At 49.3% G+C, this 27,999-nt stretch overlaps 2 protein-coding genes across 7 annotated transcripts in view; one reads left to right on the top strand and one right to left on the bottom strand.

Moving 5' to 3' along the window:
- The window catches only part of EFR3B (EFR3 homolog B), a 115,082-nt gene extending 100,027 nt beyond the window's left edge, over nt 1–15,055 (top strand). For 5 of the 6 annotated variants that reach the window (XM_033145221.1, XM_033145216.1, XM_033145220.1 and 2 more), the window contains exons 15-23: nt 2,887–3,048; nt 3,805–3,936; nt 6,165–6,232; nt 6,443–6,570; nt 8,070–8,161; nt 9,276–9,324; nt 9,946–10,052; nt 11,270–11,319; nt 14,520–15,055. In XM_033145221.1, coding sequence (XP_033001112.1) covers nt 2,887–3,048; nt 3,805–3,936; nt 6,165–6,232; nt 6,443–6,570; nt 8,070–8,161; nt 9,276–9,324; nt 9,946–10,052; nt 11,270–11,319; nt 14,520–14,625 — 894 coding nt within the window. In that variant the 3' untranslated portion in view covers nt 14,626–15,055. The remainder of the gene's footprint in view (nt 1–2,886; nt 3,049–3,804; nt 3,937–6,164; nt 6,233–6,442; nt 6,571–8,069; nt 8,162–9,275; nt 9,325–9,945; nt 10,053–11,269; nt 11,320–14,519) is intronic. The other variant, XM_033145218.1, reaches the window with a different exon arrangement.
- Nucleotides 15,056–22,212: 7,157 nt separating this feature from the next.
- On the bottom strand, nt 22,213–27,207 carry POMC (proopiomelanocortin). The gene is made up of 2 exons (XM_033145536.1): nt 27,052–27,207; nt 22,213–22,915 (listed from the first exon to the last, which is right to left on the bottom strand). The coding sequence occupies exons 1-2, from the start codon at nt 27,181–27,183 to the stop codon at nt 22,223–22,225; spliced, it is 825 nt and encodes a 274-aa protein (XP_033001427.1). The 5' UTR covers nt 27,184–27,207; the 3' UTR covers nt 22,213–22,222.
- Between the last annotated feature and the right edge of the window lie 792 nt (nt 27,208–27,999).

The raw sequence follows: 27,999 nt of genomic DNA, 5'->3' as shown, positions 1-27,999 counted from the left end.
GTTTCTTTCCTTGACTTCTGATGGGAGGGCTTTCCACAGGGCGGGTGCCACCACCGAGAAGGCCCTCTGCCTGGTTCCCTGTAACCTCACTTCTCGCAGGGAGGGAACCGCCAGAAGGCCTTCGGAGCTGGACCTCCGTGTCCAGGCTAAACAATGGGCTGGTGCTCCTTCAGGTATACTGGGCTGAGGCACTACTGAGAATAGGTGCTGCTCTTGTGATCCCAGGCAAGAACGCCCGTAACCTGGCTAAGGTTAAACGTCATAAATAACACAGGGAGAGCTTGCTGGATCAGGCCAGTGGCCCATCTAGGCCAGCATCCTGTTCTCATAGTGGCCAACCAAATGCCAATTATGGCAAACCCCCAAGCAGGATTTGCACCCAAAGCCGACCATCTCCCCTCCTGTGGTTTCCAACAACTGGTATTCAGAAGCACGAATGCCTCCAAACGTGGAGGCAGAACATGGTCCCCCTGGCTGGTAGCCATCGATAGTCCTCTTCTCCTCTGCCAATTTGTCCAGTTCTCTTTTAAAGCCACCCAGGCTGGTGGGCATCAGAGTCTCCTGTGGCAGGGAGTTCCACAGTTTAACTCCGCAATGAACGTAGACCCATTAAAATCATTGCAGCCCAGCTAATATTTTTGTTGGGTCTACTCTGGGTCAGGCCAGCATTGGAGACAGTCCAGAGCCTTCTGCTGGGCTGGAGTTGTTTGGTCTCCAGAAAGACACGAGGTCAAAGCTGATTCACCCTTGTGCCGCTGGGGACCGATTAATGATTCCTCCCTCGATAACTCAGAGGAGCAAACTAGCTAATTTTTCTGTAAGCGATTCCCAAAAGCAAACCGTCAACCCTCCCTGCTGTTCCCCACTTCTATAATAAGGGAATTTCCGGCAAAAAAGGGGGGAAAGGTTGGCAGCTATGCGATCCGGGTTTCCAAGTGGGCAGCTTAACGAACAGTTTAATACTGATTTTTCAGTATTCTGCGCTGCATGAAAAAGTCATTTCTTCTATTCATCTGAATCTGCCAACATTCGTTGCATGTTCACAGATTCTGGTGTTATGAGAGTGAGACAAACTCGTATTATTATTATTATTATTATTATTATTATTATTTATTGAATTTATATTTTTTTGTTTTTTGATTCATAATTTTTATTAAATTTAACTTTAACATACATACTTAGAACTTATAGATTATATTTACATTATTATCCGTTGAATTACATTACATCCCATATATTTATATCACAATTCATATTTATATTCCACCTTACATCTTGTGAGCTCCACTCTTCTTACAATACAAACCCACCAGCATTAACCCCCCCATGCCCCCTCCCCTTTCTTTCCCCTCCGGCTTCCCCCCTTCTTCCTCTGTTTTATTGTTCCTCTTAATTGATTCTTGTGGTTTTAGACTTCTTTATTGTTTTTATCTTATGTTCTAAATTATTTTCATACTCTATAATCTTCATATTTTCCTCTTTATACCAATATACATTTCCGACTTCCAATAAAGTGTTCTAGATTAAGCAATGAGATTATATTACCATTTCAAATTCCACACATCCTGTTTAGATATAACAAAAATTTTCCCCATTCTTTTTCAAACGTTTTCCTTCCTGTTTGCCGAATTCTTGCTGTCAATTTTGCTATTTCCATATAGCCCACCATTTTTTGTCTCCATTCTTCTACAGTTGGAATCTGTTGTTGTTTCCAAACTTGTGCTAATAAGGTTCTAGCACCTGTGGTTGCTATTTATTGAATTTATTAACCGACCTATACCTAGGGGTCTCAGGGTGGTTCACAGCATAAAATCAAGATATAAAACCACAAAATGCATGATAAAAACAAAAACCACAACCCAGTAACACTCCTCACACACACACACACACACACACACACACAAAGCATATTTTAAAAGGGCATAGGATGTCAATCTAATCAACCAAAGGCCTGGTTAAAAGGGAACATTTTTGCCCGGCGCATTCGTATAATGAAGGCACCAGGTGAATTTCCCTGGGGAGAGAATACCGCAGACGGGGAGCCACTGCAGAGAAGGCCCCGCTCTCGTGTTGCCACCCTGCGGACCTCTCGAGGAGGAGGCACACAAAGGAGCGCTTCAGAAATTGCTTCTCTACCCATACCTTGCATAATTTTATAAACTTCTGTCATGTTGACTCTTAACTTTCCTTTTCGCTAAACAAAAAAAACCCCAAGACTGCAACCTTTCCTCTTAGGTGAGTCTCTCCATTCCCCTGATTATTTTGGCTGCCCTTTCCGAGGCAATCAGGACTGTGCCGTATTCCAAATTTGGCCGCACTCCAGATTTCTGTACTGTAGAACTGTTGGGCTTTTGCTTTTAACTGGAAAAGCCTCAAAACCAGCTTAGCACTTGGAGTGGTGTCCAGCTACGCTTCCTCTGCGTTTTCCTGCTTCTCCAGTGCTTTTGCAGAATTTTTTCAGACTTCTTCCTTCTCCTTCTTGCGCAACGGTATGTGTCCCTTGTGCCAGCAATAAATCCCACAACGTCTGGGTTGTTTCAAAGCAAGTACGCTTTATTTACAAGCATATAAATCACAGAGCTTGTCCCGGAGATTCGGGCGACATCTCCGGCCTCTCCGGTCCGCTCAAAAGCGAAAGCAAGACTGACTCGGAAAATAAACGGTGCGTCACATAAATCACAAAGACATCGCATACAGCAGATACCCGGATGTATGACACATCCTCCTCCCTGTGGGAGGAGCGAACTGTTGAGTTTCTTTAACCCCGGAAGCTCCAAACCTCACAAGAACCTATGATGCTGGCAGTTTACTTTTCGCAGGCATGGAAGTATAAAAGTCCTCCGGTGACGCCTCTCTCACAAATGCTGCCTCTCTGCTTCCCCGCAGCACTCGCAACAGCTGTATCGCCACATGTATTTGACATGCAAGGAGGAGAGCAATGGGCGGGCGCATTACGAGGCCATCTACAGCCTACTGGCTCTCACCAGCATCGAGCTGGCCAACGAGGAGGTGGTGGTGGACCTGATCCGCCTGGCGCTGGCCATGCAGGTAGGCGCTGGGCCAGGGGGCTGCGGGGGCGGGGGGCTGCCAATACCCTGTGCGTCTTGGCTGGGAGACGGCTGATTGATTCCCTTATTTCTGGGGGGGGGGGGGTCAGGAGGAGAGAGAACAGGGTGCAATATATGGGCAACCTCTGGCAGAGTTTGATCTCAGGAAGCACATTACAGAGGAAAGAAACTAATCGTATGATGTAAGCAATGGGCCCCTCCTGCTAGCCTGCTCCCTAAAATATCCCGGGTTTGCTCCTTTCTATATATAGGGTGCCGACATTCTGCATGGACGGGTTGCGTGGCAACACATGCAAATGGCTTGAGATACCTATGAGGTCCATAAATTACCATATAGCATATATTCAACACAAGAAACAGCGACCATTTGTTGTTGACAAAGGACAGCGGGACATAGAAAGGGCCCCATTACCTTCAGGAGCTTAGGTTCGGGTCAAGGATGTTGAGTTTTTTCAGGGAGGAGGTAAGATGTTGAGCTGTTTTTAGGGGAGCCACAGTTGTTCAGCTTGTTTGGGGGGAGCCGGTGACCTACCGCAGACATCCGGTGATCTACCGGTAGGTCGCGATCTACCTGTTGGACATGCCTGGCTTTAAAATAACCCAGTTCAACCCAACAAGGCGATAGAGAAGCAGAGCCAGCAGAGGAGAACCAGGCGTTTCCGGGTCTCTCAAGTTCCTCGGTTGGCATCCATATCGGGCTGCCCGGACCCATAACCTCCCAACCCTCTTTTTGCAGGAGCTGGCCCAGGTCAACGAGGACAACCTGCCTTTATACTGTCGCTGCGCCCTCTATGCCCTCGGTGCCGCATACCTGAACCTCATCAGCCAGCTGACCACGGTGCCCGCCTTCTGCCAGCACATCCACGAGGTCTGCCGTTCCTCTTGCCTTGCCCGCTTCCCCCCCTTCCCTGAAGAATGTGAGCCCCGATGGATCAGGACCAAAGGCTGGTCTAGTGGACAACCGGAGGCCTGTAGGACTGCTGCTGCCACCCCAAAAAAACCTGGGATGGGGCGTCATAACTACCCTCTGCTACTGTGCCCAGGTTTCCGCTCATCAGAGGACTTCTGCTTGCATGTGGCATTTTTTGCAGTTGCTTCCTAGGGACGCGGGTGGCGCTGTGGGTTAAACCACAGAGCCTAGGGCTTGCCGATCGGAAGGTCGGCGGTTCGAATCCCCGTGACGGGGGGAGCTCCTGTTGCTCAGTCTCAGCTCCTGCCCACCAAGCAGTTCGAAAGGACGTCAAAGTGCAAGTAGATAAATAGGTACCGCTCCGGCGGGAAGGTAAATGGCATTTCCGTGTGCTGCTCTGGTTCGCCAGAAGCGGCTATGTCATGCTGGCCACATGACCCGGAAGCTGGACGTCGGCTCCCTCGGCCAGTAAAGCGAGATGAGCACCGCAACCCCAGAGTCGTCCGCGACTGGACCTAATGGTCAGGGGTCCCTTTACCTTTACCTGGGACCTGGCTGCTGCTTTAGTAAAAAATCCTGCTCAGTTATCGGTGCAAATTCCTTCCTGATTTGGAAAAAAAGGCATCAAAACCACTGCTAAAGTAAAGCAGGGGTTTCCGTCGTGCTTAAGCTCTGGGTTCTGGTGCACAGAGCCCTCTCAAGCACCCAAACTGATCATCATTGACCTCAGCCAATGAGCTGGAGTCCAATCCTGCTCTGCACATTGCTTCAAAAGAGTATTATGTAACACATTTTCGCCCTGCCTTCGTGGAGCTGCGTGTGGTGTGCGTGGTTCTCCCCTTTTAATTCCCACCACAACCTTGCAATCAGAATTGTAGAGTTGGAAGGACCCCCAAGGGTCATCTAGTCCAACCCCCTGTAATGCAGGAATGGTGGCACTTGTCACTTGGGAGTGGATTGCTTATGGTTGTTGACTTTGCATGGAGAAGTATGATGAAATCTGCTTCCCATTTAAACAATGTGTGTGAGAGAGAGAGAAAGAGAGAGAGAAAGAGAAAGAGAGAGAGATCTACAGATTGGATAAATATGCAGTGGTACCTTGGTTCAAAAAACTTAATCCGTTCTGGAAGCCTGTTCCAAAACCAAAGGCACGCTTTCCCATAGAATGGCTCTAAAACCAAGGCACGCTTTCCCATAGAATGTAATGCAAAATGAATTAATCTGTTAAAAACAACCCCTAAAACAGCAATTTAACATTAATTTTATTATTTGATGATACCATTGATCCATAAAATGAAAGCAATAACCAATGTACTGTACTATAAAATAAATAAGACAGTTTTGTAGATGACAAAAATAAAAATTACATTTTTCTTCTTCCCTGCACTGATGATAGTCACTGTTTGGATGGGGGGCTTTTATCCATTTCCGCAGTCACAGGATCCATCAATCAGTACCTCAAATGGGTTCCACACAGTCACAAAAACAAATTAACCGAAAAAGCCTCAAAAACAAAACAAAAAATTGCAAAATAAATAGCAAAAACAAAAGAGCCAAACTTAATCCGTTCCAGAAGTCCGTTTGACTTCCAAAATGTTTGAAAACTAAGACGCAGCTTCTGATTGGTGCAGGCGCCCTGGAAACAATAGCCGACAGCCACATCGGACGTTCGGCTTCCAAAAATCATTCGAAAACCGGAACACTTACTTCTGGGTTTTCGGCGTTTGAGAACCAAGGTACCACTGTATATGGCATAGTAATTGATCCTTCGGATAGAGTAAACCAATCTTAATATCGGGGGATCTAACTCTGTCAGTGTGCGCCAAGCAGGGCACTCAGAGATGTGGGCGCTGGTTGTGGTCGAGGGTTCCCCTGAGGAACTCAGCTGGCTGAGCGAGTCTTGGTTAAGAGCGGTAGACTTGTAATCTGGTGAACCGGGTTCGTGTCTCCGCTCCTCCCCATGCAGCTGCTGGGTGACCTTGGGCTAGTCACCCTTCTCTGAAGTCTCTCAGCCCCACTCACCTCACAGAGTGTTTGTTGGGGGGGAGGAAGAAGGGAAAGGAGAACGTGAGCCGCTTTGAGACTCCTTCGGGTAGTGAGAAAGCCGGATATCAAATCCAAACTCCTCCTCCTCCTCCTCCTCCTCTTCTTCTTCTTCTTCTTCTTCCCCCCTGCCTCTTTTCCAGGTCATTGAGATGAGGCAGAAGGAGGCGCCCTACCTGCTCCCCGAAGGCGTGTTTGCAGAGAAGCCCAGGTAAGCCAGCCCAGGAGCCGCTGACTTGTAACCTAAGCCTTGAGGCTTTCCTCATCCGGTGACACGCACACTCCTTTTGTGCTGATGCCTTCCTGTCGCCCTTCCTCCGCAGGAGGGCATGCTCTGAGCAGCAAGGTGGGGGGGGGCAGGAGAGAGAGAGAGACAGAGGCTTTGCCCCCCCTCATTTCTTCTCCCTATTCCCTTCCATAGGTTATCGAGGAACCTGGACCGACTGGGCCCCGAGATCCTCTTTCGGCAGAGCAAGATCAGCGAGGTGCTGGGGGGCAGCGGCTACAATTCGGACCGGCTCAGCACCCCTTATATCCCCCAGCTGACAGGTAGGGGGGCTGAGCGTGCCCTCCGATGCCGGGGGAGGGAGGGGGGAAGGCAAAGTGGTCGAAATTGCACCTCTAAACCCCTGCTAGATAGTACACCCCGATAGATTGTCCTGCACTTCAGGAACCGCCGATCTAGAACAACTCCACATTCCTCATACCATTTCATTTTTTAAACTAATAGTTTTTATTAAGCTTTATAGAAAAAATACAAAACCTTTTCCCTTTTTTATCTAAATTAAGACTTTGATCTAGATACAATAAAAGCATAAAAGGGGGAGAAGGAAGGAAGGAAGGGAGGGAGGGAGGGTAAAATGGAGGTTAAAAGAGAAAGACAGAAAGATAACACTCTTCATCTGTCTGCAATATGCACTTTATCCAGTCCAACAACCAACAAAGTCACTTTCCATAAACAAAAATGATCTAAGTTACAGGTAGGTAGCTGTGTTGGTCTGCCGTAGTCGAAACAAAATAAAAAAATAAAAATATTCTTTCCAGTAGCACTTTAGAGACCAACTAAATTTGTTCTTGGCATGAGCTTTCATGTGCATGCACAATTCTGCAGATACACTGAAAAAGAAGTCACCAGACCCTTAAATATAGTGAGAGGGTGAGGAGGGTTATTACTCAGAAGGGTGGTGGGAATGGGTGATTGGCTGATGGAAAACCTGTTGGCGACTGTTAACGACTGCAATTAGTCCTAAAGGAAAAAGCAAGGGGTGAGATGGCTTTCTAGGTCAGCACCAACACTTTGAATTGTGCCCGGAAACATAACCCGGGTTACATTGGTCTGAACAAAGACATTGGATTCTTATCTCATTATACCTGACAAAGCTATCTTTAGCCATCTCACGAAAGCTCATACCAAGAACAAACTTAGTTAGTCTCTAAGGTGCTACTGGAAGGAATTTATTTATTAAAGATGATCTTGAATCCTGAAATCCAAACATCGTTTTCCCCCCACGCAAAAGTCTGTAAAAGGTTTCCAGCCTTTAATAAACGTTAACAATGACTTTTCTCTGATTTAAACCTGTCAGTTTCCCCATCTCGTTCTGAATTCTATATTGGTAGTCCAACCAAAGAGAGAGCAATACAAGAAGTCGAACAAAGAAGCCACAAACTGAAAACTCATTCAAGTTAGTGCGTAACATCCTCAATATTTCATCTGATTGGATTTTCATCAATATCTACAGGAGCCTGGCTAAAGAAATTTAAAGACTGAAATTGTCCTGTTGCACTAACTTGAATGAGTTTTCTGTTTGCGGCTTCTTTGTTAGACTTCTTGCATTGCTCTCTCTTTGGTTGGACTACCAATATAGAATTCAGAACATGGAATGGTTTGGTAGATTTGTGTGCGCCGTTTTCGTGCTGCTTATTGTATACGTATTTACCACGAGTATTGGCAGCATAGGTTTATTTTCTCAGTTTCCCCGTCTCGGCTAAAAGTCTGTCAGTTTTAACAGCCGTTCCTCCCATGTTGGCAATTCCCCCTTCCCTTTCAGATGAAGACCGGCTGTCAAAGAGGAAGAGCATTGGCGAGACCATCTCCCTGCAGGTGGAAGTGGAGTCCAGAAATAGCCCCGAAAAAGAGGAGGTACGGCCTCTTTGCGCGGTTTGGGCGGTGCCCTGCCATGGACCGTTTGTCGCGAGCCGCCGGGAGATTTCGTGGAAGTCGGAGTTTGGGAGACGGGGGAACCCAAGAGGCTTTGTAGGGAAGGAGACGACCTTTCAACTCTTGGGCCTGAGCTGTTTAGGGCTGATGGGATTGCGTGTTTAGACCTTTTAACCACACCCTAGAAATAAATTCAGACATGACTCAAATTTGGGTTTGGTTTTTGGCAGAATTTAGGCCACAACTTTATTGATTACAATCAAGTGAGTGGTTGCATGGGCTCTGGTTCGATTAGCTCCCTGCACCCTTGCAGGCAGCGCTGACCCAGATCTCTGTCGTAGGTCAGCCAAGGGTGAACACCAGAGACAGCGGAAGGCGGGTTCAAGCCAGTCCGCCACCCTGATGTCCCCTGGACACGGGCACAACCCCTCTCAGGGTTGACCAAACCATTGAGTCCCTGGATTCCTTTACCGGAATACCCTTCGCATAGGGATGGCGAGACCCTTCTGCCACCCCTGTCACCTGAACCAGAGCCTATCCGCAACCTTAAAAGTTGTGACGATTTGCTACGCGGCAGGCGAAACCCAAATGGCAACAGCCGATCAGCCAAGTGGGGGAAATTCCAGCCGTGCCCCTGTCCCAACGACAGATGACACACGATGGCATAGCAAGGTCAAACGTGCAAACCCAAAATATAGGGACAGGTGGGCAGGTGCTCCGATGCACTAGCCCCAAGAGGAAGCTCAGGCACACATGCATGGGCATAAATAGGTCCCTCGATGTCCTTTCTCTTGCGTCCCATTGGTCAGATTACTCCCAGCATCGAGGGACCTACCAATAGGGTGTTGTGGCTATCCAAACAACCCCCATCCACAAGACAGGGTCTGGTTGCCAGGTCGCACCGCAACACGTGCCCTCTTTAACGGAGGATCCGATTTAGTGGTTCAGGGAATCTTCCCCACCCCAATCATTTGTTGGCGGCCCTGTTTGCCTCTCAAGTACGATTTCTGCCCAGACAACAATGACATCTTAAGACTCCAGGTTTCTAACATTTCTCTTCTCTCCTTCTTTCACTGTCTGCTCAAACGCAAAACAGAGAGCTCCTGCCGAAGAGATCACGTACGAAACCTTGAAGAACGCAATCGGTAAGTGCCTTTGGGGACCAGAGGAGTCCAGCGGGGTCCCCGGCCCCTTTGGTGCCCCACTTTGGGCAGAAAGGAAGGGACCATTGACAACTCTCTCTCTTTTTAATAATATTTTAATTACATTTTTAACAAAAAGTAACAAAAAACAACAACACAATAACGAATACAATAACAACCGCACACAAAAAATTGTACTCAAAAACAATGTCAAAACCATAAAATGGGGTTCTCCGAACCCCATGACTTCCCTCCCCACCCCCCCACCCCGGTTCCTAAAGTTTCCTTTTCAACTGCATATCATTTCTACACCAAATTATTTTTTTACCTCAGATTTCCTGCACTATTTCTAAAATTACAAGTGTTTTTAAAATCCTGCGGGGAGTTCCAAAGGGCAGTCGCTGCCCCACCAACCGATCCAGCTCTTACAAATGCAGAACGGGGATCACGTGATCCCTGCCCTGGTGTCCCTTCCGCAGACGGAAGCGGTCAAGAGGGCACGGGTGGGGTCAAGCGATCTGGCAGGTCAGCTGGTCCCAAGGGCTTTGTATGCTGCTAGGAACATCTTGAAGTTGCCTCTTGCTGTCGTGTCCAATGAACGTCCGTGGTCTTCTTCTTTTTTAGTAGACAGCGTTGCGGTGGAGGAACAGGAGCGGGAGAGGAGGAGGCAAGTGGTGGAAAAGTTCCAGAAAGCTCCCTTCGAAGAAATCGCGGCTCACTGTGGCGCCCGGGTGAGTGGCGGATTGGTGCCTCGCCCCTCCACCCTCCTAACCCTGAATGTCTCTCTATCCGGAGAGATGGCGGTGATTCATTTCATTTTCATACCACTTTATATTTTTAGGGTGGCGCTGTGGGTTAAACCACAGAGCCTAGGGCTTGCCGATCAGAAGGTCGGTGGTTTGAATCCCCGCGATGGGGCGAGCTCCCGTTGCTCGGTCCCTGCTCCTGCCAACCTAGCATAGAATCCTAGAGTTGGAGGAGACCCCAAGGGCCATCCAGTCCAACCCACTGCCAAGCAGGAAACACCATCAAAGCATTCCTGACAGGTGGCTGTCAAGCCTCCGCTTAAAGACCTCCAAAGGAGGAGACTCCACCACACTCCTTGGCAGCAAATTCCACTGCCGAACAGCTCTCACTGTCAGGAAGTTCTTCCTAATGTTTAGGTGGAATCTTCTTTCTTGTAGTTTGAATCCAAGATAGCAGTTTGAAAGCACGTCAAAATGCAAGTAGATCAATAGGTACCTCTCTGGCGGGAAAGTAAATGGCGTCTCCGTGCTCTGCTCTGGTTCGCCAGAAGCGGCTTAGTCATGCTGGCCACATGACCCGGAAGCTGGACGCCGGCTCCCTCGGCCAATAAAGCAAGATGAGGGCCGCAACCCCAGAGTCGTCCGCGACTGGACCTAACGGTCAGGGGTCCCTTTACCCTCTACCTTTATATTTTTAAGCAAAAAATATCTCAAAGCTGCTTACAATACAGTCGTGCCTTGGCTTTCGAACAGCTTAGTTCTCGAACATTTTGGCTCCCGAACGATTGAAACGATCCTAAGAGTTGCTAGACATGTGGAATTCAGTGGGCCCATAACTTGTTCCCCACCGTGTGATCAGCAGAGTATGCACCGCTCCAGCAGAACCTCAGAGTTTTCCTGCTGTCCAGCCTTTTCCAGATGATGGCCAGGGATGATGGGGATTGAAGTCTCAAAACATCTGGAGGACCGAGTTTGCCTATGCCTGCTCATCCTTTGCACTGAGCATAATCTATAAATCTTCAAAAAGCAAAAGAATACCAATAGGGCACCATTTCCCAGTTTGCATTCTCTTGAGATTAAAATGAGGCCCCCACCGCCCCCACTTCCGTGCTTCCCTCGAATGATCCATTAGTGCAGTAACATGCCTTCGTTCCTCCCCGTTTGCAATTCCCGTGCTCACAGTCGTTCTCTTCTTGTTGCAGGCCACGCTTCTGCAGAGCAAGCTCAACCAGATATTTGAAATCACCATACGGTAAGGGGGCGGAAGGGGGAGAGAGATCGGGGGGGGGCTTCGGGTGGGGGCAGCGCATCGGAGGAACCCCTCTCCCCGCACGAGCCTTGCGCAATAGAACTTCTCCCGTTCGTGCCACTTCCCCCCCCCCCACCGTGCTGTCAGTGACTGGACTGAGGAGGAATGGTGGGAGCCACACACACACACACACCCCGCACCTTCCCGGGAAAAGGAGGAGAGTATAGATTTAGAACAGTGGTTTGGTTCAGAGGTTGACGAGGGGAAAAGCTGGGATATATTGGGGGGGCAGCGGGAAGGAGAAGCATTGGGGGAGAGACAGATAACAGATTCAGTGTCTCTTGAAAGCATTCCGGACCCCCCCCCCCGAACCAGGCGTGCGTCTTGCCTAGGACCCTCGTACTTACAGGACATCCTCTCCTGGTATGTCCCCCAGAGGAACCTAAGGTCCATGAATAATAATAGCTTAAGGGTCCCGGGTCCTAAAGAAGCCACATTATCCTCCACCAGGGCCAGGGCCTTTTCAGTCATGGCCCCAACCTGGTGGAATGCTCTGTCCCACGAGACTAGGGCCCTGCAGAATTTAACCTCCTTCCGCAGGGCCTGTAAGACAGAGCTATTCTGCCTGGCCTTCAATTTAGTCTGATCCTTCATTCCTTTTTCCATGAAGAAACCCTTCTGAGACCCCACATTTAAACTCTTCCCTGGTCTCCTTGCTGGCCCTAGCAGAACTAACTTGGACAGTTAGCCCTGGCAATGCCACATTTATGTTCTATTTTATACTGTTTTTAAGCTGTTTTTAAAGTCGTTTTTAATCAATGTTTTGTATTTGTTGTTAGCCGCCCTGAGCCCGGTTTTTAAATCGGGAAGGGCGGGGTATAAATAAATTATTATTATTATTATTATTATTATTATTATTATTATTATTATTAAATGCAAGATGGTTCTTTTAAAATTAGTTTCAGAAGCATTACAAACACAAGTGGGTGAGAAGATTACAGACTTTATTCTGAACAGCAAGTAAGATATACAAAACCAAGCAGCATTTCAATCTGCCACTGAGAATAATAATAATAATAATAATAATAATAATAATAATAATAATAATAATAATAATTTGTTCATTTGTACCCCGCCTCCCTGGCCGGAGCCGGGCTCAGAGCGGCTAACATATCAGTAATACAATATGCATAAAAACAAGCAAGCAATTGATTAAAATGCATCCCAAAATTAATTCAAATAAATTAAAATAAAAACTGGACAAGCCCTTAAGAAGTGGGCAAGTGACCCCCCCCCCCCGGCAGCCTTCGATGCACAGCTCTGGGACCAACAGTCTGTGCGCGAACTTCTGACTGCTATATTCAAAAGTGAAATATTTTATAGATGGCTGTGCCTTGTTATGGCCAGTACAGGCTTCGGAACGTGCCACTCTACATCCAAGACACAACAGCCAGGCCACACATCCAGGGGCGTCGTAGGGTGGGGGCGGTGGGGGCGGGCCCCCCTCCCTGTGCCGCCCCTAGGCGGGTGTGTGCGGTGCTGCTGCTCCCGGGGTGACGGAGGGAGCGGCGGCGCGTGGGGTGACAAGCGGCGGCCCCTCCCACCACTCTCACGCGCCGCCGCTCCCTCCGTCACCCTGGGAGCAGCAGCGCTGCATGGACGAGGCTCCCGAAGCGGCGGCCCGGCATCCCCGGGGGCGGGGCGTTGCCGCGACGCACACGCAGCGATGCCCCGCCCCCGGGGATGCCGGGCCGCCGCTTCGGGAGCCTCGGTGGGCTGCAAAGAGCCCCGAAGCCGCAGCCTGGCACCCCTTTGTGCTACGGAAGCGGCTTCGGGGCTCTTTGCAGCCCGCCGAGGCTCCCGAAGCCTCCGCCCGGCATACCCCGGGGGCGGGGCGGCGTCGCGCGTGCATGCGTCATGACGTCATGATGCACGCACGCGCCGCGATGCCTCCGCCCCCCAGGGGTGCCTCTTGGCTTCCCGCCCCGGGCAGCCAAGGGGCTAGGAACGCCCCTGCACACATCAGAGGCTTTTACAAGGGATAGAGAAAGAAATGAAACATAGATAACCAGAACCAGGAAGAGCTGACCATGTCAGGTCACTAATTTCCTCGAAATCACAATAATCTTCCGGAATAAGTAACAGGTAGGTAGCTGTGTTGGTCTGCCATAGTCAAAACAAAATAAAAAATTAAAAAATTCCTTCCAGTAGCACCTTAGAGACCATCTAAGTTTGTTCTTGGTATGAGCTTTCGTGTGCATGCACACTTCTTCAGATACACTGAGACGGAAGTCACCAGAACCTTAAATACAGTGAGGGAGTGGGGAGGGGTATTACTCAGAAGGGTGGTGGGAACGGGGGATTGTCTGGTGGGTGTGGAAAACCTGTTGACGACTGCAATTGGTCTTACAGGAAAAAGCAAGAGGTGAGATGCCTAAGATAGCTTTGTCATGTATAATGAGATAAGAATCCAGTGTCTTTGTTCAGACAAGGTCTCTCTATGGTTTTAACTTCTCTTTCCAGTCTATTTCTGAAATTCCTTTGTAATAAGACAGCTACTTTGAGATCTATTCAGATCTCAAATAAGACAGCTACTTTGAGATCTATTGTAATAAGACATCTACTTTGAGATCTTGTATAGAATGTCCTGGGAGATTGAAGTAGCTGTCTTATTGTCAACCACCCATTCCCGCCACCCTTCTGAGTAATACCCCTCCCCACCCTCTCACTATATATAAGGGTCTGGTGAATTCTGTTTCACTGTATCTGAAGAAGTGTGCATGCACATGAAAGCTCATACCAAAAACAAACTTACGGTAGTTGGTCTCTAAGGTGCTACTGGAAGAATTTTTTTTTTATTTCTTTATTTTGTTTCGACCTCCGGAATAAGTTTCCCATACAGCGTGCCGTGAGAGTAGCCAAACAGAAACCTCAGAGGCAGAAAACACTGACCAGCCAGTGCAAGGGTGATGTAGATTAGGAGGGACTGGAGGGGTGGGACTCTACTTGATAGAGACAGTGTTCCTTTGTCTCTCTCTGGGAATACCAAATTAATGACATGGTAAGAACTCTCTTCGGTTATCTGCCACCGGGCGAGGGATTGCAATTCCCTGAAGCCTTGACAGAGCCTTGACAGGCACGTTCCAGAGCGGCATGGGCCAGCCGTGTCTCAAAGTCCTCTCCTCCTCTTCTCTCGACCGCAGCCCTCCTCCAAGCCCCTCGGGGACCATCACGGCCACGTACGGCCAGCCTCAGAGCCACTCCATCCCGGTCTACGAGATGAAGTTCCCGGACCTGTGTGTGTACTGAGGGGTCCCGACTGCATGCCAGGACTGCAGCTTCAAGCCATCACCTGGGACCAGGAGGATCGCGATCCTGCCACCTCCGTGAGCCTGAGGGGGAGGGCACCCCCCCTTGGACCACCTTCCAAGCAAGGGGCACAGAAGATGCACCCCCCTTACAGTGTCCCACACCCCCCCCAAGGCTCCTTCCACTTCCTTTCCCTCCTTTGTGCTTGACTCGATTTCCCATCATGCGGAAGAGAGCACCCGGGCAGCCTTTGACGGACGGTCGCAAGAGGCGGGGCGCCATTTTCGGCCTCCCTTTTTTAAGAAGATGTTTTAAAAAGTCTTTTTTGATGGGTCGGGTGTTTTTTCTCTCTCTCTCTCTCTCTCTCTCTCTCTCTCCACTGAACGCGTGTGTTGATAATCCATCGCATAAAGTCAATCTATTCTCTGTGGGTCTGCGTCGTTTCTGCTGGTGGTTCCCGGCTCCGAATATTTTCCTGGCCAAAAATTGCACCTCTGCCCCATCCCCACCCCATAATGTACATTGGAATCCTTTGGGACAGAGATAGATAAATATATATTTAAATGTAATAACTCCTGGACTGCAGAAGGTTGGACTAGATGACTCTTGGGACCCCATCCAACTTTTCAGTGCTATGAGTCTTAATGATAAGGTATAAATCTGCCTAGATATAAATCTACCTGTATAGATAGATAGATTTAGAGTTGTGAAACAAAGCAACAATAAAATGTTCCTATCACAGCACCCTCTCAGTTTGGGATTTGGGTATGTTTAGCCTGGGGAGAAGACTGAGAGGTGATATGTTACAGGTAGGTGTTGGTCTGCCATAGACGAAACCAAAAAAAAGAAAAATTTCTTCCAGTAGCACCTTAGAGACCAACTAAATTTGTTATTGGTATGAGCTTTCCTGTGCATGCACAGGAAAGCTCATACCAATAACAAACTTACCATATTTTTCGCTCCATAAGACACACTTTTTTCCTCCTAAGAAGTAAGGGGAAATGTCTGTGCGTCTTATGGAGCGAATGCATGGTCCCTGGAGCTGAATTGCCCAGGGACCAAAAGAAGACTGAGCCTTTTCTTTTACAAAGAGAGAAGGCGGTGTTGAAAGGCTGCCGCTTTACAGCTGATCAGCAAGAGATCGGGGGGGGGGGGGAGATAAGGTATCTGGCTCCCTTTCTGCACAGGAGGCTGTTGGTTTCCCCAGTGACATGTGACTGGCTGATTAGATTATCTGTCTGGAAACTGTACAAAGGGCTTTGAGCTGCTCCTTTTGCAAATGGGGCTTTTCTTCTTCCAAAAGAAGATGCACAACTTTGAACTGATCCTCAAAAAGGGGGGCTTTCCTCCTCAAAAAACTTGACATGAGTCAACAGTGTGATGCAGCAGCTAAAAAAGCCAATGCAATTCTGGGCTGCATCAATAGGAGTATTGCATCTAGATCAAGGGAGGTAATAGTACCACTGTATTCCGCTCTGGTCAGACCTCACCTGGAATACTGTGTCCAGTTCTGGGCACCACAGTTCAAGAAGGATACTGACAAGCTGGAAGGTGTCCAGAGGAGGGCAACCAAAATGGTCAAAGGCCTGGAAACGATGCCTTATGAGGAACAGCTGGGTATGTTTAGCCTGGAGAAGAGAAGGTTAAGGGGTGATATGATAGCCATGTTCAAATATATCAAAGGATGTCATATAGAGGAGGGAGAATGGTTGTTTTCTGTTGCTCCAGAGAAGCGGACACGGGGCAATGGATTCAAACTACAAGAAAGAAGATTCCACCTAAACATGAGGAAGAACTTCCTGACAGTGAGAGCTGTTGGACAGTGGAATTTGCTGCCAAGGAGTGTGGTGGAGTCTCCTTCTTTGGAGGTCTTGAAGCGGAGGCTTGACAGCCATCTGTCAGGAATGCTTTGATGGTGTTTCCTGCTTGGCAGGGGGTTGGACTGGATGGCCCTTGGGTCTCTTCCAACTCTAGGATTCTATGATTCTAGGTGCGTCTTATGGAGCGAAAAATACGGTAGTTGGTCTCTAAGGTGCTACTGGAAGGATTTTTTTTATTTTATTTTGAGAGGTGATATGATATCCTTGGGGGTTTCTAAGCAGAGGTTGGATGGCCATCTGTCCTGGATGCTTTAGCTGTGATTCCTGCATAGCAGGGGGCTGGGCTGGATGACTCTTGGGGATCTCTTTCAACTCTATGGTTCTATCGTTCTATGATAACTCTCTACAATATTTTTAAAACTGGCTTTTAATTCGCAAATAGATGGGCCTGGATAAAGTCTTTTGTGTAAAAAGAAAATGAATATATTTCTCCTTGCATTGCATCTGAGGGCATGACTATTCAAGCCATGTCGTCCTGGTATTTGAGGAACACAATAATGCGCCGTGCGGAGGTTCAAACAAGTCATTGTTGATCTTCAAAAGGTCACATACTGTAACTCACATACTGAGTTGATCTGTGTTTGAATAGTTATCTGGGTGGCCTTTTCAAACAAGCGTTAATGTCACAGGCTCAGACTGGACTGTCTTTAAGAAAACATTTTGTTTTCCTGAAAGGGTTTGTTTGTTTGTTTGTTTGTTTGTAATGCATTTGACAGCTGCAACAGCAGGTTAACAGAGCCACCATCGGGACTCATTTGGTTTTCCTCTGCATTTAAAGCTTGCATTGCACAATCGATAGAGGAGAGTCCCCAGTTCGAATCTCGTCTCTACCGTGCTGACTTACAAGGCGGACTTAGCGAAGTTGGCCTTCTATGCCTCTGTTCCTCCATCTGCAGATACGATGGGCTTAGGGCAGGCATAGGCAAACTCTGACCCTCCAGATGTTTTGGAACTACAATTCCCATCATCCCTAGCTAACAGGACCAGTGGTCAGGGCTGGTGCCATTCTCAGTTAATGTTAGAAACCACAACTCTGCAAGACCTGAGATAGCTCAGTCGGTAAAGCATGAGATTCTGAATCCTAGAGTCATGGGTTCGAGTCCCACGTTGGGCAAAAGATTCTTGCATTGCAGGGGGTTGGACTCGATGATCCTTACGGTCCCTTCCAACTCTCTGATTCTGTATACCTTTTACTGAGGCAGACGGGTGGATAGATTTAAACTGTATTTGTCTAGGGTTGTCCTATGCCCAGGAAAACCCGGACATGTCCTCTTTTGGGGGGCCAAGTGGATTTTTACATTTTAAAGGAAATGTCCAGGTTTGGGGGGGTCATGTTTTTGTGGGGGCTTGGATTGGGGGGGGGCATAGACATGCTTGTGGGTCGCTATGCCCCAGAAGCAGAAGTGCCACAACAGAGCAAGGCCCCCGGTGGCAAAGATCAGGTAGGATTTGGGGTCCTGCCTCTGCTTAGGGTGGCAGCTGCTTGGGCTCAGGCTGCTCTGCACACCACTGCCAATCAGAGTTGGGAAAAGAGGGGGGGCAGCAGTGGCAGCCCCACAGGCCCAAGCAGCAGCGGCTTAGGGCTATCTTCTTTTTTGCTCTTCAGGATATGGCTACCCTAATTCACCCCACTCTTCAGCCAAATGAGACTCCTGGTTCGAGCATGGTGCTGATAACTCCAAGGTTGCGGGTTCGAGACAGCTGCATATCCCTGCGCTGCAGGGGGCTGGACTGGATGGTCCCTAGGGTCCCTTCCAACTCTACAATTCTATGATTCCCAGAGAGGCATGCAATTGCCATTTTTCTGTGGTCCAGCAAAACGGTCAGCCATGACCAGGCTGACTCTAGAGGGCTGTTGCTGGAGATCTCTGAAGTAAGTGGAGGTAAAAAGGAAGAGGTCAAGGAGCCCTGAACGGTTAAGTCCAGTCAAAGGCGACTCTGGGGTTGTGGCGCTCATCTCGCTTTCAGGCCGAGGGAGCCGGCATTTGTCCAGAGACAGTTTTCCAGGTCATGTGGCCAGCAGGAATAAAGTGGTACCTTGGGTTACAGACACTTCAGGTTTCATACGCTTCAGGTTACAAACTCCGCTAACTCAGAAATAACGCTTCAGGTTAAGAACTTTGCTTCAGGATAAGAACAGAAATCGTGTTCTGGCGGTGCAGCGGGAGGCCCCATTAGCTAAAGTGGTGCTTCAGGTTAAGAGCAGTTTCAGGTTAAGAACGGACCTCCGGAACGAATTAAGTACGTAACCAGAGGTACCACTGTACACCGCTTCTGGCGCAACGGAACACTGTGACAGAAACCAGAGCGCATGGAAACGCCATTTACCTTCCCGCCACAGCGGTACCTATTTATCTACTTGCACTTTGATGTGCTTTCGAACTGCTAGGTTGGCAGAAGCTGGGACCGAGCAACGGGAGCTCTCTCCGTTGCGGGGATTCGAACCGCCGACCTTCTGATTGGCAAGCCCAAGAGGCTCAGTGGTTTAGGCCACAGCACCACCCGCATCCCTGACTGGAGGTAACGACGGCCAACAAACAGGGACTCTTAATTCCTTGGCAAAGGGAAGGTCGAATCCTGAGGGGGCGGGGAGACAATATTACAGATGGTGGGGCACCTGGTACTGGGAATAACAAGTTCCCTCAGAGGGTGGTGGACTCTCCTTCACTGGAGGTTTTGAAGCAGAGGTTGGATAGCCTCTGTCTGGGACGCTTTGGCTGGGATTCCTGCAATGACCTTTAGGATGCCCTCCAACTATTCAGTTCAATGATTCTGCGATAGTTTAAGCCGACTATAACAGAAACAAAATAGAAAATTCTTTCCAGTAGCACCTTAGAGACCAACTGAGTTTGTTCTTGGTATGAGCTTTCGTGTGCATGCACACTTCTTCAGATACACTGAAGAAGTGTGCATGCAGACGAAGTGTATCTAAAGAAGTGTGCATGCACACAAAGTGTATCTGAAGAAGTGTGCATGCACACGAAAGCTCATACCAAGAACAAACACAGTTGGTCTCTAAGGTGCTACCGGAAAGAATTTTCTATTTTGCTTCGACTATGGCAGACCAACACGGCTACCCATCTGTAACCGACTATAACAGATTGTTATATGATTTGTCTCTAGCAACAGTGTTTGGGTACCACAAGCTGAATATAATAACAGTGTAATCTGGCAGCAAAAAAAAGCCTAACGCTATTCTAGGCTGCAACAACGGAAGTCGGGTGTCCAGGTCAAGGGAAGTCATGGTACCACTCTATTCTGCCTGGAATACTGTGCCCAATTCTGGGCACCACAATTTAGGAAGGAGGTCGACAAGTTGGAAGGTGTGCAAAGGAGGGTGGCTAAGATAATCAAGGGTCTGGTAACAAAAGCCTTAAGTACAGGGGTCAGCAAACTTACCGCGCCTCGGGCCGGTGTCTCCAGCATCAATCGCCCAGAGGGCGGGAGAGCGCACGCCCATACACGTGCACACACGCTATTTCCAGCGCACTTCCAGATTGGAGGATCTCCGGAAATAGCTTGTGCGCATGTGCACGGGCCTCCTCCGACCTGGATGTGCACCAGAAATAATGCTTGTGCATGCAAACAAGCTATTTCCGGTGCTCCTCTGACCCAGAAGTGGGCAGCCACGCAGCGCCGGTAAGAGCGGGCAGCGGCAACGGGCAGTGGGGATTGTCACGGGCCAGATAAACAAGTCCCTTATCCCGCCCGTGGGCCTTAGTTTGGGGACCCTTGCCTTAAGAGGAACAGTTGAAGGAGCTGGGTGTGTTTGGCCTGGAGAAGATGGAGAGGTCTTATCTATCTGACTATATCTGCTCCGGATGAGATGGTTGGACAGTGTTCTCGAAGCTACTAACATGAGTTTGGCCAAACTGCGGGAGGCAGTGAAGGATAGGCGTGCCTGGTGTGCTGTGGTCCATTGGGTCACGAAGAGTCGGACACGACTGAACAACAACAACAACATCTGCTCCAAGAAAGGGGATTCCAACTGAACATTAGGAAGAACTTTCTGCTGTTAAAGAGTTGTTTGGCACTGGAACGGTCTCCCTCAGGAGGTTGTGGGTTGCCTCCCTCCATTGGAGGTCCTTAAGCAGAGGTTGGATGGCCATGTCTCAGGGATTCTCTAGCTGCGATTCCTGCATTGCAGGGGTTGGACAAGATGATCCTTTTCAACTCTATGGTCCCCCCCCCCCAACTTTGTGATTCTATGGTGTGGCTCTAGAGGGGTCCATCTGGGTGATGGCCCAAATCTCTCCCAATTCTTGGGGTCCTGTGAGGGTTAGAATCTCAGAGAGGTGGCGGCCATGACCTTAGCGGGCCACGAGTGCCCTCATCCACATCCCCGCAAAATGAGCCAGGTTGTGAGAGCTACAATTATGGGGTGGGTGCCCTCCAGGCTCCTGGGGGGGGGGGCTTGCCTCCACTTTGTCACCTACCTGCTAGGTAGGAGAACAGTTTTGCGGGGTGAACTGAGCTGAAAGCAGATTTGAAGCTGGAGACACAGAGACCCGCTTGCTGTGTGCTGGATCCAAAACAGAAACTAATGGAGAAGCAAGATCTGCTGAGGTGTTAATGCTGGGAGCCCCCCTGTCTTAGGCTCAGGTTGTCTATTTGTGTAGGTAAAACCACGTATCCTAAGGACACAACACTCTCCACTGATCTCCATTCCAAGGAAACCGAACTCTGGGTCTGCAGCCCCCTGGAGCCTCTCTAAGCTCAGAGATTGGGGCAGAGCATACGAATATGGAGGGGCTCAACTCTGCCTGAAATCCTCATGTAGGTGGGTTGTGCAAGCACTGGGCCCAGACACTGGCTATGCAGTAGCGGGCAGTAGCTAACAATTGGGAATGCACTTTGCACATGTTCTGAGGCATTGCTTTATTGTTGCTTTGCGTGTTCCCAGGGGCAGAAATGGAGGAGTGCTGTCTCCCGGCAGAGTCTTGCTTATGGGCCATGCTTTTGACGCACGAACTCCTACTGTTTTCCCGCACCTTTGCCCAGATTATAATTCTTCGTTCTGTCTGAAATTTCGACGCCGATCCAACTTGCAACTTTTAACCGAAGCAGGGAAAGAAGACGCTGCCACCCATGCCCAAAGACGTCTCGGAGACCACACTTAGCTTGCAAAAAAGATGTATTATTGTTATTCTCAGAATTATTATTCTATAACTTTTAACCCTTTCATTTACAGTATTGTACAGCTGGTTTGAAATACGAAAATACTCTGCCCCTCCAAAAGATAAGGCTTCCTTCCTGCTTCGTTCCGCAGACACCACAGATGTGAGATTAAGCCCAGGCTCGGCCGTCCCTGCGCCCTGCGGAGGTTTCGGACTACAACTCCCATCATCCATGCTGGCTGGAGCTGATGGGACTTGTAGTCCAAAACCTCTGGAGGGCACCCGGATTGGCCAATCCTGGCTTAATCTTTTTGCCAAACACACCTTTCCTCCCTGCCCCCAAAACACAATAACATGAACATCCAAAACCAGAATGCAAACACGAATGTTTATCCTAAGCAGCGAGTTCCACAGTTACCCAGAGCAAGTGAGGACAATGTAAAGAAATGATCGTCATTAACAGGGTCTAAATGAGATATGTGCCAAAGGGGATCTAGATCTGAGGTCTCTGCCATCACCCCCACCATATAGGGGGTGCTTTTTGTCCCTGGTCTCTCTCTCTTTCCCCTCCCCTCCCCTCTCCTCTCCTCTCCCCACCCCCTATTGGCCATTCTTGTAGGCTGTTTTGACGATGGCGTTCTTAAAAAGAGTCACTAGGGGCGTGTGGCTGCGCTCGGGGTTCATGAAGCCGCCGTAGCGCTTCTTCTTGGGAGGTGCGGGGACGTTCCACCGGAAGTGGCGCATCTTGTAGGCCGTGCCGTCCTTCTTGGCCTCCCAGGGCCGCGGGCCACCCTCCTCCTCCTCCTCCTCCTTGGATCGGGTGCCCTCGCCGTTCTCCTCGGGGGAGCTGAGTTCAGGGTTCGCCTCCCAGGAGAGGTCCCTGCGGAACTCCTGGGGGTAGCTCTCGGCCAGCTCCTCCTCTCCGTCCTCCGCCGTCGGGTAGACCTTGACGGGCCTCCTCTTCCTCCCCACCGGCTTCCCCCAGCGGAAGTGCTCCATGGCGTACGACCGCTTGCCTTCCTGCCTCTCGAGGGACTCCGGGTCGCCCTGCCCGGCGGCTTCCCAGCTGCCAAGGGCTGGCGGGGAAGCCGGAAGGGCATCCATGGCGGGGCCGCGAGGAAACTCTTCCCGCTTGTGGCCCAGGTCGGTGCCGTTGCCCTTCCCGAACTCGTTCCAGCGGAAATGGCTCATGACGTACTTGCGGATGCTCTCGGACAGCGGCTGCAGGTGGCCGTTTCCAGGGAACACGGGAGTTTCTTCCGAGAGGTCGGTCCTGCAGGCCCTGAGGCAATCCTGTAACGAAGAAAGGGGCCGGGGGGACGGAGACCCTTGCGGTTAGCTGCCAGGTCATTGTTGAGCTTTATTTAGCAAAGTTGTTAAGCTTTTTCTGGAAAATCTCCAAAAGAATGAATGCCCAGAAAAAAAATCAACACTTCCAATGTTTTTTACCAACTTCCGAAAATTCAAGCTAGACACCATTTTTGACAAACGAATCATGGCAAGGTCTGGGAAATTCCAGGTATATGCCAGTCCTACTAAGTTAAAAAGGTAAAGGACCCCTGGACAGTTAAGTCCAGTCAAAGGTGACTACCGGTATGTTCATCTCGCTTTCAGGCCGAGGGAACTGGTGGTCGACCGCAGACAGCTTTTCTGGGTCATGTGGCCAGTATGACTGAACTGCTTCTGGCATGACAGAACACCGTGACGGAAGCTAGAGCGCATGAAAATGCCATTTACCTTCCTGCCACAGTGGTACCTATTTATCTACTTGCACTGGCGTGCTTTCAAACTGCTAGGTTGGCAGGAGCTGGGACAGAGCAATGGGATCTCACCCCGTTGCGGGGATTCGAACCGCCAACTTTCTGATCGGCAAGCCCAAGAGGCTCTGTGGTTTAGACCACAGCACCACCTTTACATATTTATTTATGCAATGGCATATCCTCCAACATTCCTCGGCTGAAAGTAGGGACATTCTATTCCACACCAGTAGCATGGCTGGAGCATTTCCTCCTGGTCAAGTACAAAAGGCAGCAGAGGAAATGCACCAAACTCTGGTATTTTAAGGACAGGAATACTGATACTGGTTCGTTGGAAAGATGTTTTATCTCATTGCTTTATTGTTCTAACTCCTCTTAAACTCTGAGGCTGCATGAAGCTGGGCTGTGCTGAGCACTTTGCCAGGCAGTGCCGAACGCAAGGACATGTCAAAGTTTACAAGATACAAGTTATAAATTAAGGAAGAGAAACACCCTAATTATCAGAGCTGCTGGTGAGCCCAAGTGGCAGCTACGGCGAGGATTTTATTACTTAAGTACAGGAGACTCTCCACTTACACGGGGGTCATGTTCTAGCACCCTGCATGCAGGAGTGAAAATGGCAAAAGTAAGGAGCACCCTCTAAACCAGGGGTCAGCAAACTCTAAAGCAGGGGGCCGGTCCGCTGCCCCTCAGACCTTGTGGGGGGTCTGGACTATATTTGGGGTGGGGGAGAATGAATGAATTCCTATGCCCCACAAATAACCCAGAGATGCATTTTAAATAAAAACACATTCTACTCATGTAAAAAAAACACGCTGGTTCCCGGACCATCCACGGGCCGGATTTAGAAGGCGATTGGGCCAGATCTGGGCCCCAGGCCTTAGTTTGCCTACCCATGCTTTAAACACCCTTTTAATGCCCTCCCTGCCGCTCTCTCTGCGATCTGTGCCAAAAATATCCACAACTGGAATTGAAGCTCTGGGGCCGGCAGGAGCATGAGCAGAAAAGCTGCTGCTGCTGCGCTACCCCATACACCAGCTGTTAGGCGGGGAGACTGAGCAGCCTAAACAAAGCCCTGCTGTAAGTTGGGTCTCTTGGGGGTTTCCTCCGTCCTCACCAATGCCCTCTTCAGGCTCCAGGGAGGGTCTACTTGTGAGTAACTAGGACTCTCCAGCACTCTCCTGCCATTTCCACATATGAACTATTTACCGCATTTTTCTGTGTATAAGACTGTATGTCCCCCCATTTTTTCCAGTTTAAAATTGGGGGGTCGTCTTACACACGGATAGTGCATATGGGGGACTGGCAGTTGGTTGCTGTCGCGAGCAGGAGATTATAAGCAGCGGTTGGGCAGGCGATTGGTGCCTGCAGTTGATTTGTTAGCTGCTGCGGCAATTGGGAGGACGATAGCTGGCTGCTGGCGGTGAGTCTGCAGATGATTGGTGGGCTCGGCGACACGTAGGATTTGCAACGTCGGCCAGGAGGGTGAGCAATTTTGGGCAACCTTCCCCCCCCCCACAACCCTGGGCAACCCCCCCCCCTTAAAAAGCTCAACAAATCTGGGCAATCTCCCCCCATTTTCTTTATTTGGAGTCCCAAAAAATAGGGGTCGTGTCATACACAGGGGCATGTTATACGTGGAAAAATATGGTAATTATTTCCCGGCGATGCGCAAATATGCAACCACACAAGAGTCGATTGCACGCAGGTCGGGGGGATGCCTGTACCTGTACAGTGGTGCCTTGGTTCTCGAATGTAATCCGTCCGACTCCCGAAACCATTAAAAAACCAAAGTGTGGCTTCCGATTGGCTGCTGGAACTTCCAGCACTCAAGCAGAAGCCACGTCGGACGTTCAGCTTCTGAAAAATGTTCACAAACCGGAGCACTTCCTGGTTTGCGGCGTTCAGGAGCCGATTTGTTTGGCCACTAAGCCGTTCAGGAACCAAGGTTCCAATGTATTAAGTATTGCATCACAATTTAAAGTATTTTTTTCTTCTCTCCTTTCCTTTCTTTCCTAACTGAAAATTCTCAATTAACTCTAAATATTTTTTTAAAAACAAGCACAGGAAATCTTTGAATTTACAGATTGCATTTAGGGAAGCCTTTACAGTGGTAAATCTGGTTACGAACGGGATCCATTCCGGAGCCCCGTTCGTAACCTGTAAGGTCTGCATCCTGAAGTGCCGCTTCTGCGCATGCGCGTGATGTCATTTTGCACATCTGTGCATGCGCGAACCACCGAACCCAAAAGTAACCCGTTCCGGTACTTCCGGGTTCGGCGGGTTCGTAACCCATGACAAACGCACCACGCAGCATTCGTAACCACAAGGTTCCTGGGCTTTCAAAGCGGCTGCTATTGCTGGGCCATCATGTCCCTTGCCAAAAATTAAGCCCTGTCCCAGTGCTCAGAGTCACATGCAGTGCAAAGGAGGCCTTATAAAATTCAGGTTGGGCCTGAATTTTGCAGCATATTGCTTCCCAGAAAATAGATATGAGAGACATCTTCAAATACCTTAAGGGTTGTTCCATGGAACAGGGAATGACCTTGTTTACTCCTGGGCAGGACCTGAACCCATGGCTTCGAGTTACAAGAAAGGAGATTCCAACTAAACATCAGGAAGAACTTTCTGGCAGAAAGAGCCACTCAGCAGTGGAACAGACTCCCTCAGGAGGTGGCCGACACTTTCCTTTTAAGCAGAGGCTGGGCGGTCATCCGTCTTGGATGCTTTAGCCGAGATTCCTGTATTGCAGGGGGTCAGACTAGATGACCCACGGGATCCCTTCCAACTCTACAATTCTATGATTCCAGCAGGGGACAGCCAAGAGCAAGGCATGAAAGAACCAGCCCATTCCCCTGTTTCTCAACAAGCAAGGGGAGGGCTGTAGCTCAGTGGCAGATTATCTGCTTGGCATGCAGAAGGAAACTGTCTCCGTGTAAGACTGGGAAAGACTCCTGCCTGAAACCCTGGAGACTCACTGCTAGGGCTCATCCCCACGTGCCTTTTGCCCCATGCTTTTTTAGGCACAGATCTGAGTTTTAAAGCGTAGTGCCCAAGTGCAATTTTGTTTTGTTTTGCCCCACCAATTTCCCCAGCAAAACCGGCTCTTTATTGCTGAATCGGCACAAACAGCACTTCGACTTTTCTGCAGGTGGCCATGTGCTTAGTTTAAGAATACTGAATAAAGTAGTCTTGCATTGGCCCTCTTTATTCTCTTCTGTCTTTCCTGTCTCAATAAACTCTGCCAGTTTTCTCCCTAATGCAGTAAGAGAGCAGGTTTTCTCAGGTCAAACATGGGGACAAAAAAAATGGAAAAGTGCTCAGACACGGAGCTTTAAAACAATGCCTAGAAACGTGGTGCAAAAGGAAGTCTGAGTGAGCCCCTCGTCAGTGTAGCCAATACTGAGTTAGGGTTAGGTGGAGCAATAGTTTGACTCGGTGCAAGGCACCTTCCTGGGCTCCCAACTGGTTTTTAGAGGTAAACTGCCACTGAGCAGGGAGGCTCCCCTTTGCTATCGCTGCTGAGGGGCCTTTCCTCCTCCACAAATGTGCCTCGCCCCCCTTTCAAAGGCACCCAAGTCAAGTGGGTCATCGCCGTATCTTGTGGCAGGGAGTTCCAAGTACTTCTCCAAGTCCCGCGACAGCCCCCTCCCCTCCGCCCTGCCCACTTACCTTGACCTCCGCTTCCGTCTCCATGTCTCGGCACCAGCCGCTGTCCAGGCAGTTGTTGGGTGCTCCCCCCACCAAGTGGATGAGCAGGACGCCCAGGGCAGCCCAAAGACTGCTTCCTTGGAGTCTCAGCATCTTTGGGGGGGAAGAGTGGAGGGGGGGGGGTCTGCCAAGACAGAAAATAGGGGTGCCATATTAAGCATAACAGCAGCGAATCCTGGTTACATTTCGCAGTTAAGCATGCGAGTGAGTGTGTGTGTGCTCCATCTCTCTCTATATATATATATACACACACATATGTGTGTGTGTGTGTGTGTGTGTGTGTGTGTGTGTAATAATTTTCCCTGGAGACACCACAAAGATGCACTATGAAAGCCTGTATCCCTGTACATACAATAATAGAGCACATCTGTAATACATGAGTTTTTAAAGCAGAGGTTGGGTGGCCATCTGTCAAGGACGCTTTAACTGAGATTCCTGCACTGCAGAGGGTTGGACTGGATGACCCTTAGGGTCCCTTCCAACTGTAAAATTCTATGATTCTGTGTTCTCGTTAAGGGATCCACAAGTGGGTGCGCTGGTCTTTGGTTTTCTGCAGAATTTGTGAATGGAATGAAGCTCCACCAAATCTCCAGCAACAGGGCTTTGCTCCTGCAAGCCCTAATTATGATTTTTATAATTATTAATAGCTCAGGCTCCAATACTTTGGCCACCTCATGAGAAGAGAAGACTCCCTGAAAAAGACCCTGATGCTGGGAAAGAAGGGGGGCACAAGGAGAAGGGGATGAGATGGTTGGACACAGTGTTCTCGAAGCGACTAGCATGAGTTTGGCCAAACTGCGAGAGGCAGTGGAGGATAGGCGTGCCTGGCGTGCTCTGGTCCATGGGGTCACGAAGAGTCGGACACGACTGAATGACTGAACGACAACTATGAGTAGGACTTAGAATCAT

This window comes from Lacerta agilis, chromosome 3 (assembly GCF_009819535.1).
Source record: "Lacerta agilis isolate rLacAgi1 chromosome 3, rLacAgi1.pri, whole genome shotgun sequence".
In the NCBI taxonomy this organism is placed as follows: domain Eukaryota; kingdom Metazoa; phylum Chordata; class Lepidosauria; order Squamata; family Lacertidae; genus Lacerta; species Lacerta agilis.
This window is presented reverse-complemented; position numbering and strand designations above follow the sequence as displayed.